This window comes from Ranitomeya imitator, chromosome 6, assembly GCF_032444005.1.
Source record: "Ranitomeya imitator isolate aRanImi1 chromosome 6, aRanImi1.pri, whole genome shotgun sequence".
NCBI lineage: Eukaryota > Metazoa > Chordata > Amphibia > Anura > Dendrobatidae > Ranitomeya > Ranitomeya imitator.
The window spans coordinates 86,311,031-86,326,414 of record NC_091287.1 but is presented as its reverse complement, the minus strand read 5'-3'; the positions used below and the strand labels follow the sequence as shown (position 1 = coordinate 86,326,414).

The following is a 15,384-nucleotide window of genomic DNA, read 5'->3' as shown; positions in this document are numbered from 1 at the left end:
ATGTACGTCAAAAGTCAAGAAGGGATTAAAAGGCAAAAAAATGCACAATCTAGTGCATTCTGGAAAGTATATTGGTGATGGGTGAGTGTGCTCGTTACTCGGATTTCCTGAGCATGCTCGGGTGGTCTCCGAGTATTTTGGGCGTGCTCAGAGATTATGTTTAAGTCGTCGCAGCTGCATGATTTCTGGCTGCTAGACCGTCTGAATACATGTGGGGATTGCCTGTTAGGGGAAAACCCGAGTAACGAGCACACTCGTTCATCACTAAAGTATATACATCCCAATACACATATGTAGCTTACTTTAAATTGGGCTTCGGGTGGTCCAGTGATGATCACCATCCTCAGTTTAGCCTCTGGTCCCTCTGCTGGAGCAATCTGCAAATTAAATGGTAATATCAGATTTTGTAGCAACAAAAATGTGGGATGACAGATGGTTTTGAACTATCCAGTACCTTTATGGAGGCTCCAGCAAAACGTGAAAGTTGTTTTATGTGTTGTCCTTGCTTGCCAATAATTGCTCCCACGGCCAACGCTGGTATGAAAAGATGAACGGTTTCAGATTCTGGCTGTTGCTAATAGGGGAAAGGTAAACGGAAAAAAAAAAATGCATCAATCATTTTACATGCTGTAGCCAGGGCATACTAATACATAGGCTACACTACATAGTACCTTCAGAAGAGAAACACAAATCTTGCACTTATTTTGGTTTTCAAGCATAGACACAGACAAAAAGCAATGCTCGGCGTACATTTGGGGCCAAGCCTAAAAGTGCCCATACATGAAATCTGCTGGCAAAAGGCTTGTTTGGATGACTGCCAACTCTCCCAACACCACCGTACAAAAAGGATCATCGTTAGAACTTCGTGCTTGGTCCTTCTCTCTCCAATATCATCTATTGGGGAACAGTCTAAATAAGAAGTCTCCCCATACACATTGGATACTCGGACATTCCTGCTGTATAAGATAGATTCAGCTGACATCGCATTAATGCGCATTGGGGCCTCTGTCCTTTAATGCAAACTGATAATACTACAACTTTTTCTCAACAACTTTTGCCTCGAGCTTTGTCAAATTTTAAGAAAACTGCTTAATTACTTATAGGAATAACCGTATCATAACATGTGCTAGCAATATAAAAGGGAACAATTTAGCAAACCTCTACAAATTAGGACTGTGTTTCCTAGTTCTTACCCCAAATGGTGGATATGAACTGGAGGAGGTGGGTGAAGACACCCCAACTGAAGGTGGTGGCATGCCTGAAGAAGAAGGTGGGAACAGACCCAATGCATTCAGGTTTAATCCAGGTATTAAATGAGCTTGCAGCTGTCGAGAAAAACAAAAGAACAAATTAAAAATAATGCTAATGCTTTAGAATAACATCTGTAAAAGTTTTCCAGGAATTATTTTTCTCCCCACATCATTGGTTCCCGACAAACAAAGCTTTACTCTTCCCTAGCCAAGTGCCAACTCGTTACTGCTGCCTCTGGCCTGGGATTAGAAGCTGCAGCAATGGTGTTATATCAGCAGCGCTGCAGCCAATCCCTGCGCTCAGTAACTCTACTGACATAGAGCACTTGTTGCGTTTCCTCTGTAGACGGAGGATAAGAACAGTAGGCAGTGGTGAAAAGTCTGTGTTAGAGCAGGAGGTCGTAAATAAAAGGTTGTTATTTTCATTAAGTCAAAGCCTCTGAAGTTAAAAAAAAAAAAAGAAAAGAAAAATTTCTTTAAAAATTGTTTGAAAAATGTAAGTTGCCCCATGATTGGCTGCTACAGGTGATGAGGCTTTTTTTTTCAATTCTTTTTGCAATAGTTAAGCTGTTTCAAGGCCTTTGTTTCTTTTTCAAATGGAGCCAGGTTCCTAAACAAAGGGCTTAATACAAAATCCCTACGTATGACTTGATGAATTACATATGATTCACACAGCAACACAAAGGAACTTGTCATAAGTGTGAGTAAGAGAAATAAAGGTTGCATTACTTGCATAAATTAGTGTATATGACCCCCAACACTTTACCTAGAGACCGAGACGAGCACACTTGTAAGAGCAGCATGCCAAAGAGAGGGTTAAAGAGCATTTATGCTACAAGATTAACGCTCTAGCAAGTCCTAGAGAATCTGAAGCATCATTCCATTCAGGTTGGATCATTTCCGTCCCAGCCTCATGCTACACTCTGTACAATGTTATAGGAATGCATTTCCACCTCCCACCCACCCAGATCTTGCTGAACAATCACTTACATTCATAGCCGCAATATCATTTTCGTAGGACTCCCTAATTTTTTTCATTATTTCTTCCTCAGCTTTGGCACACGCCTCAATGCTGCCTTTTACCGTAATAGTCCGCTCAGGATTATACAATGTCAAGTCCTGAAGTCTAGGCCATAAGGGGGGAAAAAAAAAAAATTAAAAAAATTGGTAGACGTTTAAAAACATCACAAAAACAGGGCTTTCTCTGGGCTTGATGAACTTACGGCGAAATTGTGATTTTTGTATCGGTGTCTTGCTCAATTTTCTTCAGGTTTCTCCCCTCTTTGCCGATAAGACGTCCAACAAAATTGTTATGTGCTAGTATTTTTAAGGGAATTTCTTCCGTGCTAAAAAATATCAAGGCGGACTGATGTTAGACAAGTCAGCATTTGTGACCAGCGACCTTTCCAAGAGATGGTTTACTTGAATCTAAAAAGTTTGTTCTTATTTTCTTATCTACATTTAAAAACAACCTTTTCTTCCCTCTTTACCATCGTTACAATGTAGCATTACGATTACTGCAATCATTAAAATTGCACCGGTGCCTTTGGGCAGCATTCACACTTAGTGTGGCCACAAAGAGGACAAAAACCACAACAGCCAGGAGTCACCAGTGCCCTCTCATTGCTCCATACGCTATCTTTTAATTTTGCAATGAAATATCTGTATTGTAAAACCAGCCATTTCTCTGCAAAATTAAAGGGAGTTTGTCAGTCAAAATGACAATCAGACCAAGCACAGGCGCAGCCAAGCATTTCATTGCACATCCCCACCTACTACTTTTGCATCATATCTGTGCTCTCCTTTTCCCAACAAGTAGGGTGGAGAGGAGATGGGTGGAAATCAAGTAGCTGGGAAGCTGCACTGAATGGTTTGGCCACTCCATAGGTTCACCAAGCTGTGCTTTGTTTGAACAGTCATTTTGTTTACACATTCCTATAAAAGGAGTCTTGTGAGAAGAGCTATGAAAAGATCATGGCGTTGCTGCAGTTTTAGGCAGCAATATGCAGCTTTTTCTGTAGCTTTCCCAGCTAAATTTAAAGATAACCTGTTCTTCCTTATGAAAATATTTTGAACAAAAGGAAAGAAAACAAACTTCTAAAACCACCGAGAGACGCTCTCACTAGTCATCTGGGTGGTGGGCACTAGTCAGGGGCTACTTGCTGTTACCACACCTCCTCTGCCTTGTTTGATTAGCTGTGCCAGGCAGGGCGCGCGTCGGTGCCGACCTCACTGGCTGGATACAATCTCAACCAAAGCAAAGTGAGCATGCCAACAGTGAGGAGACAGATTAGTCCTCAGTCCAGCGACCCACAGATGACTGTTGAGAAATGTTTGTGGCTTTAGAAGTTCAATTTCTCCGTCCTTATAAAAGCAGCAAATGAACTCTTGAAAGAGGTTTATGAGCAGTGCAGCATGCCAGTCACTGGCCTCTGTAGTGATGGTGCCATGGTTGGCACATCATCACTATGGCAAGTAAAGGACCGGCAGTACTACTGGAGCAGCCAGGAGAGTATGAATTATTTTAGCACTTTCATCTATTTTTTCTTCTATATCCCAGTAAACCCTTATAACTTTTATGTAACCATACAAATAAAATTAGGAAAAACACAAAAAAATCCCCACTTCCTATCACACGGGTCGCAATTTCTCATCCAAAAGTAGATAACATTATGAATCACTAACTTCTGCCCTTTACTTACAACTTGGTATCCTGAGCTTCCTTCTGCATAATCTCCATTATTATTTTACAAGCAGTTGAGCAGCCTTCTGGAGTAGAGTGAATGGTAATTGGTTTCTCCGCAGCGCCGGCATTTTCTTTACGGTGTATATCAATTCTGTGAAGAGGAGAGTGGCATTTTAGCTATACATTGCAGTTACCAAATTCTTACTGGTCATGAGTGCAGAAAAAAACTAATTTTGAGTCCGCTAATAAAACGGTTCCCTCCAGTGTGAAGGAGACGAGCTTGCTGTCATATTGTTAAATATCTGGACTGAGTTCTTAAAAAGAGCTATTTGGGGCTTATTTTTTTCATATGTTACTATAAACTTACTAGCAAATAGTCGCAAACTACCTCCCTGTTCTGCCCTGCGCTGATCTCAGCCAGCTCGGAGTAGCCACGGACTGCTCCTACTGGCAATTCTCCTGGTTCTGGGGACGTCACGTAGACAGAGCAGCTCCTTCTCATCTGCTCTGTCAATATGGAGTCACTACTGAGATCATGCTGATTGACCACTGCAGGAAGCCGGCTGTCAAACAGAATGATGTCAGCAGAACAGAGCAGAAGAGTAAGAGCTGCTTTACGGACATTAGGATGCTAAAGATTTGCCACCTAAGGCTACTTTCACACTAGGGACGCACGTCGCAATGCGTCGTTTTGGAGAAAAAACGCATTCTGCAGAGTTGTCTGCAGGATGCGTTTTTTCCCCATAGACTAATATTAGCGACGCATTGCCACACGTCGCAACCGTCGTGCGACAGTTGCGTTGTGCTGTGGCGGACCGTCAGAACAAAAAAACGTTGCTTGCAACGTTTTTTTGTGCGTCGTGTCCGCCATTTCCAACCGCGCATGCGCGGCCGGAACTCCGCCCCCACCTCTCCGCAACTCACAATGGGGCAGCGGATGCATCCGATGCCCCCATTGTGCTGCGTTGTCACAGGATGCGTCGGCCCGATGCTAGTGTGAAAGTAGCCTAAGCTGGAAGAGATATGCGCTTAACAGAACAGGGAGGTAGTTAGCAGCCATCTGATGGGAAGTTTTCAGTCCCATATGAAAAAATAACTAGGATCCCCAATCACCCCTTTAACAAAAGAGGATTTATGGAGCAGCAGCACGCATAATGGGTTAAAACAACTGGTATGTCCTACATGTTATAATGAGCCCCATGATGGGATGACTATCGGGATGGCTGGATAAAAATAAAAAACTTACTTTGACTGTGTCTGTTTAGTAATGTTCCTGATCGTTGCACCTTCCTTCCCAATTATTGCCCCTACAAACTGTGTAGGAACCAGCATTCGTAGTGGGACCTCCGATTGAGGTTTAGGTCTGGCACCAGCACCAGGGGACCCTTGCCTGGGAGGCCCCCTTTGTCCAAACCCACGTCTCCCTTGGGGAGGATGCTGTGGGGGCTGAGGCTGTAGCTGCTGAGTGGGAGCTTGTTGTGCGGCCATCTCATCGGGAATGTATGTCACTTTAAGAGAATAGTTTTCTAGCTGATAGCCGTTCAGTTTTTCAAGACCCCTAATTTTAGGGGGGGAAAAAAAAGGATTATATTTTCCAACTATATATATATATATATATATATATATATATATATATATATATATATATATATATATAGCTATTATATATTGAAACATAGGTGTATTTTACATCAGCGGTGTATTGATTTCAATGATTAGATCTACATCATTCTATAGACTCCTCTTTCTGTAATTCCAATTTTCAAGGTTTTCTTTCCCAGAGTGTATCCTCATCGAGGTTTACACCAGTAATATAAAAGCCTGGCACTAGTGATGAGCGAACGTGGTCAGATAATGTGTTATCTGACCATGATCGGCTGTTATTCAAGTAGGGACTCGAACATATTATCCGAGCACACCCCAGATGCTTGGATAACACGTTATCTGGGCACGTTCGCTCATCACTACCTGGCACCTTTTAATAAAAAGGTAATAGAAAGAGCAATTACGAGGGCTGCACCATATTGCATTTTCCATGTCCAAACTAGAGCAAACTTCCGACATCATTTCATGCACTACGTCTAAACAAAAACGAAAGATCTTTTATAGCCCTGCATATTTGTCTGCCCATCCCCAGCAAAATGCTACAGTGAATGGCTTATAATCATAGTCAACGCTGACGCCAACTTAAGACCGTCGGATATATTTACTCCTTTTATTTATTTCTTTTTTGACTACTATTCCCACACTGATGACAATCAGCCAATAGGTGGCAGTATACTCAATGAAATCAGGAGAAAATGAATGAAAAGAAACCACACAGATAGGCCTCCAGTGGGGAAATTAGAGGGCAGCCAGTCAGTGGAAAAAAAACTTTAACTGGTGCGCAGTGACAAAAAGCACAAACTTTTCGATACCTGCGGTTTGGGTTTTCTTGGCCATGCAACCCAAATGCACTTCTAGAGAACCACAATAAAAAGGTATTGCAAAGAAACAAAATGTACCACGGCAGCTCATATTATGAACAAATTTTCTGCCCAGGATTCCCAGTTTTTTGTCAAGTGTGTCCATCACTAATGGCTGGAATCATTCGTTTTAAATGTTATATATGCAGTCTCTATATTCATCTTTATCCACTTTCTCAGTCATTTTTATGATGTCTTTTTAGGTTTAGTTCACACTGCGCATTCGGTGCAAATTTCACAAAAAATTGCAGTATAAGCCAAGAGAAAGCGTTTTAACTTCACCTTATCCACATGCTGTGTGGGACATTGGGAAATTCTGTTTTGTTAAATCTGTACCATAAATTGCTCTGAAATAAGCGTACCATTTTTGGTGCAGATTTTACACAAATTTAAATTTACATGTTGATCTTGTGGCCAGGCAAAAAAAAAAAACTAAATTAAAAATGCAGTAAGAATAAAAAAAATACCAAAATTCTTATTGGATTTTAGATGCTGAAATGCTGAGGATTTCCGTTTAGAAATCTGCTAGTAAAAATCAGCACCAAAAATACGATGTGTGAAGCTAGCCTTAGGCGCATATTATAAGAAAAATGTTGCTGCTTTTGCACCCAGTGTTATTACAAAGTTGCTTCCGTTTTAGTGATCTTCTGCTTTTTCTAGCTTCAAAACTGCAGCCATTCACGTTAAAACAGTATTTTCCTCCTGCCATCTAAATATAAACTAAGTGTGAGTTAATCTTTACCCATCTCGCAAAACGCTTGAATTAATCTCATTAGTTGTAGCTATGAGACAGAGTGCTGATGTTCTCTTCACCGATGCCTGACCAAGGATACAACATGGCACAGACATGATGGATAAACCTGCCACGCTCACACGTGTCGTCCCTGCACGCAGACCCGAGGATCACTTACTGTCTAGCGTGTTCCTTGTTGGCATAGGTTACATTCACTACTGCAGTCTCTGTGTCAGTGTTCACTACGGATGTAAAAACGAACAATGATCAGTGCAACCCAAAACATTAACACCGACCGTAAACAGCTTTATTTTTTTTTCTTACCTTGCTCACAGTTTTCCACTGTTCCGTATTGTGCCAATAGACTGTCCAATACCTGCAAAGAAAACATAAGTGTTGAATGGATGTATTCATTCTTGCCTCTGCCATTTTATGGTTCCTTTTTTTGCTCTTTTGTCCAACACCCCATTCACTTCCAATAGTCAGAATTTTTTTTTGTTAATCAATTTTTTTGTGGAACATTTGCTGTGCAGGTTAAATATAGTTTTATATTTTGATAAATTGGGTTTTTAGGTCCTTCACCCATCAGCCTGTTTTCACCTTCCTGACCAGGCCAAATTTTACAATTCTGAACAACGTCACATTATGTGGTTATAACTCTGGAACGCTTAAACAGATCCCAAAAGATTCTGGGATATTTTTTTTTGACACATTATACTTCACATGTTAGTTGTAAAGTAAGGTGGAGATTTTGGTGAAATTTTTGCAACTTTTAACTTATATGCCAGAGAGTTATGTCACACAAAATAGTTAATAAACATATTCCACATGTCCACCTTACACCCATCATTTTTGTAACTTTTTTTGTTAGGAAGTTATAAGTGATAAAAGTTAAATCAGAGATTTCTTAATTTTCCAGCAAAATTTACCAACTCCCCCTCCCCCCACATACACACTTTTTTTGTATTTTTATGGACATCACATTTGGTGTGAATGAGGGAGCCATGACAGAAAATATCCATGACTGACATTTTTAAAACGGCACCTCTCTGTGCGTAAAAACACATTCAAGAAGTTTATAAACCCTTCAAAGGTTTCACAGGACATAAAGCAATGTGGAAAGAAACAATTTAATTTTTTTTTCCTGCAAAAGTGTTGGTTTTACCTTAAATTTTTCATTTTCACAAGGTTAACAGGAGAAGAAAAAAAAAAGCCTTTTTCAATTTGTTGTGCAATGTATGTGGTGGAAAACTACTGTTTGGGCGCACGGCAGGGCTCGGAAGGGAAGGATAACCAACTGAATGCTGGAGCTCAATTTTGGAATAGATTGCAGAGGCCCTGACACGCCAAAACAGCATAAACCCACACAAGTGACCATATTTTGGAAACTACACCTCTCGGTGACTTTATTTTGGGGTATAGTGAGCATTTTTTAACCCTCAGGCGATTCACAGAATTGTATAGCATTAGGTTGAGTAAATGAAAAATTGCCTTTTTTAAATTTTCAAAAGGGATAAGAGGAGAAAAAAGTTACATATCAAATTATAATATTGAGTAATTAGACGACTATTCTTCGGGTCGGTGCGATCACAGCGACACCAGATTTATATTTTTTTATGCTTTTAATGTCATCATACACTAAAAGACACTTTGTACTGCTATATTTTGAGAGCTATAATTTTTCTACATTCCTGTCGAAAGTCATGTGAGGGCTTGTTTTTTACGGGACGAGTTGATATTTTTAATGGTACCATTTTCTGTCAATGTGCAGGACAAGATGACGTTGTCAGTGAAACCATTTTTATTTACATACGACTGATTGCATTTTATTTCACTTTTTGTTCAGCAATACGATGAAAAAGCAGGTATTTTGCCACTTTTCTTTACTGTGTTCACTGAAGAGGTTAACAAGTGACAATTTTAGGCTGTGCGCACACCTTAAGTAAATGGACGCAGAAATTCCTGCACCTTTTGTGCAGCTCTTGGCAGGAAAAACGATGCTGCAAAAAGTCACGTTTTTGCCGTGTTTTTTCCCTGCAATTTTGACAGTCAAGTGAAGTCAATGGTGAAAAATGCAGGGCGAAAACACAGAATAGATATGCTGCAGATTATTTTCTGCACTAAATCTGCAAGTCAAAAATACTCAATTTGTGCATGATACTTCAGGTTCTCATTAACTTTGCTGGCATCAGCAGAAGGATTGCGTCAGGTTTTGCTAGTAAATCAGCATGGCAAGAGCACAACAACAAAAAAAGGACGAAATCTGTAACGTTTGCATAAGCCCTTATAGGTGGAGTCATTCTGGATTCATCAATATCAAATATGTACTTTTTACAGAAATATATGCAGCTCCCCATGGTCCTGGTCATTGCAGTAATGTCGTTCTTCCACCAGGGGGAGTGGTGTTACGTCTGAAGGCAATAAAGGAGATCACCTTACCAGGTATCACAAACCACACAACACACTTCACACTCCAGGCCGCCAGGGGGAGCCATGCTTTTATCTATTAGGGCACTCCTCACAATTAGGTAAAACTGGTAGTCTGGACAGGAAGTCAGGGGGAGAAGCTGGCTGGAGAGAGAGGGAGCCAGATGCAGACTGAGGTCTGCGGAGGACGAGGGTCCACAGAGCTGCGCCTGCCCCACGTGCGGCAGCATCCTAAGAGAGACATCAGAAGGAAATGGTCTTGTAGTGAGTGAGAAACAAAGTCATAGCAAAGGAGAGGAAACCAGAAGGAGTTCTGCCCTGTAAAGGCTGCCTCTTTCTGAGGCGCAGAAGCCGGTAGCCAGAACACCGAGAGAGGAAGGATCTCTATGCTTTACTTCAGAGACAGGACAGTTAATTCCACGTTGGCTGCCCGACCTTATACCCAGGAGGCACGGTGGCAACTTGTGGGGGCCGGGGCATGATAGAGTCCCTGTAAAAAGCCTCAAGCCATCAGTCATACGGGTTTGTCCTATCCTATACATCAGGGGACAGAGAGAAAGACGTTACATCTACAATAGTTCTGAGGACCTCACCGAGAAGCTCAGCAGGGAGGGACTACAATACACAGGCGCTAGAGGAAGGCTATTGAATTCCACCTGGATAAGGGGAACTCTGGATTTGCCTTTGGACTGGCCGGACTCTGCCTACCCTGTGATCCGCTGCTCTGGACTGTGGACACTGAAGCTTCCAGTAAAGGTAAAGAGACTGCAACCTTGTGTCCTTGTTCTTTACTGCGCCTCTCACCATCCACCATCTATACACTGGAAAGCCCTGGGAACATACTTCACCTGTGGGAAGGTATACCATCTAGCTGCCATAACATCACCCCAGCGGACCCTTAAGCAGCGTCGATCACCCTGACCGAATACCACAGGTGGCGTCATGAACACTATTCTCATGGAAACTCTTCATTTCATTGGACGCCCCTCGAAGGGCCAGGGGTCGGGTCGGGCCACCGTGACATCCCCATCGAGAACTGAAGGACCTGGTACCGAGTACCCCTTTGCCCTAATGTGGGGGCGCGCCATATACATACTAAGGTTGTTTATTTATATTTACAAAAATATATATTTTCACTTTTTACCATTTTTTTTTTTTTTTTACTTGGCAGTGCTGCACTGCCAGAAGCCTCTTAGACCCTTCTGCGGGCATGGTCTAAACAGGCCTCCGTAGATGGCGGGAAGGTCGTCATGATGACTGCGGGTCTCCATGGCAGAAAATCAGGCCCTTGTGATGACGTCATGGGGGAGCTGATCAGACAGGAGAGGGAGCCCCCCTCCATCTCCCAGCCTTCTAAATGCGGTGATCGCTATATATCAGTATTTAGGGGGATATATGCCTGGGGCGATGCGGGCACCACTCCTGGTAGTGACAGTGGGAGCTTGGCTATAAATTACGCTGAGCTCCCGGAGGTGATCATGTGGACACAGATCATGTGCCCGCATAATCGCCATGACAAATTTACATAATTTTGTGTGAACCCCATCCAGACCATGACAAACTTGCGTCAAATGTTATGAAGGGGTTGAAGACGAGATGCATAGATACCAAATCTGCTTTTTCTTTGTTTTTAAAACACACACTTATAATATCCATGTGCACACTATAATATATATTATATACACACTATATACAAATTTTTTAAGTTTAATTTTTTAGAACGCTTAAGAGAGGTTAATTAACATTACAGCAGATCTGTCACCAGATTTCACAACACAAACCGTACAAATTAAAAATATCTTCGACCCGATTAATTTTGAAATATCAATGTAAGAATGACTGCACAAGAGGCACAATAACTTCCCAAGATTTGAGAAAATCAATTGTGTAGCGACCAGGAAGCCATTATCCTCCAGTGCTGTCATATTCCAGAACTGCAGCCTCCCAGGAGGCCCAGAAGTACCAGGTATTCTCAGTGTTCAGAGACACGGCCGAGGTCAGGAGGGCAGAAACCTTACCACCACCACTGATGAAGACACAGAAGGTGAAACGTCAAGACTGAGTCCATAAAACCTTTTAAAATCAGTCTTCTGATATTTCTTGGCTAAGTACATGAGTGGCTTGACCAGGGGTGGGCAATTAATTTTGCCATGGGGCCACATGAGAAATTGGGAAGGTTTTAGAGGACCGGACTAATATAATTAACTCATCTTTACCCAATACTGTAGTATACATATGCTATCTTTTCCCCCACTTTAGGTAGTAATCTCCATGTAGCCCCCAATTATTGTGTCACCCTGTGTATTCAACACTCCTGTGTCACCCTGTGTATTCTGCACCGTTTCACCCTGTGTATCCTGCACCGCTGTGTCTCCCTGTGTATCCTGCCCCCCCTGTGTTTCTCTGGATATTTTTCACCCCCATGTCACCCTGTGTATCCTGCACCCCTGTGTTACCCTGTGTATCCTGCACCCCTGTGTCACCCTGTGTATCCTGCACCCCTGTGTATCCTGCACCCCTGTGTCACCCTGTGTATCCTGCACCCCTGTGTCTCCCTGTGTATCCTGCACCCCTGTGTCACCCTGTGTATCCTGCACCCCTGTGTCTCTCTGTGTATCCCACACCCCCGTGTCGCCCTGGGTATCCGGTGGCTGCACTATATGGCTGTGTCCCCTATATTACCCTCCGTCTCTTATAAGTGCAGATAAGAGATGCCACCTCTGCCATTCACCCCCAGCCCAGAACACACATGCTTCCTACAGGACTGGGCCCTGGCTCTCTGGAAATTGATGCTTGCTGGTTTCTCTGCTGATTCTGAGGATTGCTTTGGTTGGATTTCCCTGGGAGCAGATATGGACACCGGACACACAGGCTTCAGCTGCGGATTAGTGTCTTGTCATACCCGTGTCGTGTCCACCTCGGCATTAGGTAGTACATGGACGTGTACATTCCCTGGGTCTGCACCGTTCGTTTTCCCATCACACGTCCACGCTGGCCTCCTCTCCACGGCTCCACTAGGAAATGCAGGAGTCCTGTCACTACCTAATGCCAGAAGGGCCGGCTCGGCCATGGGCGTGTGTGGATCGCTGTCCCTGATCCGGTTGTTTCTTTGTCAGTCAGGGAGCCATTTCGCTCCCCTTTATGAAATAACTTTCACTTTTAGGTGAGATGAATAATTTACATAGGCATCCTCCCTCACTCTCCCCAGCAACATAGGGACCCCCTCTCCCCCCGACAGCGTGGCTACTCACCCGAAGGAGACCACCAGCCAGCAACTTTCACTGCAGCACATCCCGCGTGGTGCTGCAGTGACGTACAGGGCCGGCCAGTGAGCACCGCCCCGCCACCAGCGTCGCCCTGACCGCCGATGCAAGATCACATGGGGACCCACATGATCAACGCATCAGACAGCGGGCGGAGTCAGTGGGTATGGCAGGGTGCAGTCAAATGACCAACGCACTCCGGCGGCCATCTAATCATGGGCTGCTCAGAAGCGTCTGGCAGCTGGCCGAGCGGTGGCGGGGGCGGGCCGTTTAAAATCATCAGGCGGGCCGGATGCGGCCCGCGGGCCGCATCTTTCCCAGGTCTGGGCTTGACGGACCAGATGGATGGGCCCATGGCTGGATCAGTAATGGGCACAGACCTCCACTTTGACTCAGACGCCAGCAAGGTGGAGGTGGGGTACCGCTATGGGCTGGTGTTACTATAGATGATCTACTTGGACCTTATTGGTTTGAAGTGGGACTCCTGATCGATGCCTACACACTCTAGTCTCCCATGAAAACTACGAAAGGCAGCGAAAGGTAAAAAAAAGTAAAAAAAAAAACAATTTTTTTTTTTAAACACACACAAATATCATATCATGCACTGCTTACAGTCAAATAACGAAATTTTTATACAGCAGCCATTGTGGAAAGCAAAACCCATTAATATTGATCCAAAGATGTCGACAATTATCCATCACAGAAAATGTTTAGACAAATTCATTAGCATAGTGCCACAATATAATGCCAGGTGGGCATAATGCAGATATCCAGTTTCCCCTTAAAAGTTACACTTCAAAAAAATGCTGTAAAGCCGTAAGGCCTGCAGTGCAATAACCAGAATGACTGCCTTCACAGGTGGGGAGGCCAAGTGTAGAGGTCACCAAAAGGGACTTCTTCAAATTCCAATGTGCCGCCTCTTTATTGGGTGACCAGCAAATGTGGGGTTTTACAACCAGGCACAGAACTGCAGCTGCCCGCAACATTGAAAATGGAGAACAGGGAAAGACAGGGGCTGTGCAAACTTGTGTTCCAGATGAATAGGATATTAAAAGTACAAAAATACTTTAAAACACACAACTGCAGTATAAGTAACCTAATCCCCACTCAGGGACCATAAATAAATATTCTTGTAACAACGCTCAATTATTGCACAACCAGTGACCACACAGATCAGAAGCAAGAATGACCGAACCTTTACTTTATGGCCGATAAGCAGCATCTATCTGGCCGGAGTGCCTACTGTGTTCTGTGCACTCGGAAAACTCTTCTTTTAGGCCAATTGACAAGTTTATTGTTGTGTAACTACACCACATACAGAAGCCTGAAATGAAAAAACAGTCCCTGGATCATTTAGTAACCAGGCAAATGTGAAGGAAAACTTGAAAGTGTACAGGATCGAAAGTCGTTCAAAAGGCCTGCAGAGAAGCGGCTGACTTGCATTTTTACATGCTCGGTTTATCTGGATCAGCTAGAAGCAAGGTGCTCAGAAGTAATCCAGTGTTTAGGTATACAAGGCTTCAACTAGAACTTCACTTTCTGTTGGATTTGGAACATTACACAGTATCAAACGTGAAGACCAGGAAAATCAAAGGGTGGCTTCTAACCTACATTGTCAAACTGTAATTTCATAACTTTAGAAAACAAATTTGTCATTTTTCTGTAATGTAGAACGTGTAGTTTAAGGCTGTGTGCACACGATGCAGATTTGGTGCAGAATTTTCTGCATCAAATCTGCACTAAATCTGCATCTCCTGGCAGAATCCGCAGGTGCGTTTTTTGTGCATATTTTACCAATAGATTTCTATAATGGAGGGATGCAGAAACGCTGCAGAACTGCACAAAAGTAGTGACATGCACTTCTTTGAAATCTGCAGCGTTTCTGCGCAGATTTTTCTGCACCATGTGCACAGCTTTTTTTTTCACATTGATTTACATTGTACTGTAAATCACATACACATGCAGATTTAGTGCAGAACTGCAGCAGATTTTTCTGCAGCAGAAACGCTGCAGAACTGCACTGTGATTTACAGTACAATGTAAATCAATGTGAAAAAAAAAAAGCTGTGCACATGGTGCAGAAAAATCTGCGCAGAAACGCTGCAGATTTCAAAGAAGTGCATGTCACTTCTTTTGTGCAGTTCTGCAGCGTTTCTGCATCCCTCCATTATAGAAATCCATTGGTAAAATATGCACAAAAAACGCACCTGCAGATTCGGCCAGGAGATGCAGATTTAGTGCTGATTTGATGCAGAAAATTCTGCACCAAATCTGCATCGTGTGCACACAGCCTTAAACTACACGTTCTACATTACAGAAAAATGACAAATTTGTTCTTTAAAGTTATGAAATTACAGTTTGACAATGTAGGTTAGAAGCCACCCTTGGATTTTCCTGGTCTTCACATTTGATACTGTGTAATGTTCCAAATCCAACAGAAAGTGAAGTTCTAGTTGAAGCCTTGTATACCTAAACACTGGATCGTGTGCACACAGCCTAAAAGTCCTCCATTATTTCACAGCCAAAAACTGTCGATCGGAAAGATCAACACTTTAACCAT

At 42.9% G+C, this 15,384-nt stretch overlaps 1 protein-coding gene across 1 annotated transcript in view; it reads right to left on the bottom strand.

The window, feature by feature from the left end:
* The window catches only part of IGF2BP3 (insulin like growth factor 2 mRNA binding protein 3), a 143,246-nt gene that overhangs the window by 13,113 nt on the left and 114,749 nt on the right, over positions 1-15,384 (bottom strand). The window contains exons 4-12 of the mRNA XM_069729850.1: positions 7,459-7,510; positions 7,313-7,376; positions 5,183-5,494; positions 3,953-4,087; positions 2,474-2,596; positions 2,241-2,376; positions 1,194-1,325; positions 455-574; positions 303-377 (exon numbers count right to left, since the gene is read on the bottom strand). Of these exons, the coding sequence (XP_069585951.1) occupies positions 303-377; positions 455-574; positions 1,194-1,325; positions 2,241-2,376; positions 2,474-2,596; positions 3,953-4,087; positions 5,183-5,494; positions 7,313-7,376; positions 7,459-7,510 (1,149 nt within the window). The remainder of the gene's footprint in view (positions 1-302; positions 378-454; positions 575-1,193; positions 1,326-2,240; positions 2,377-2,473; positions 2,597-3,952; positions 4,088-5,182; positions 5,495-7,312; positions 7,377-7,458; positions 7,511-15,384) is intronic.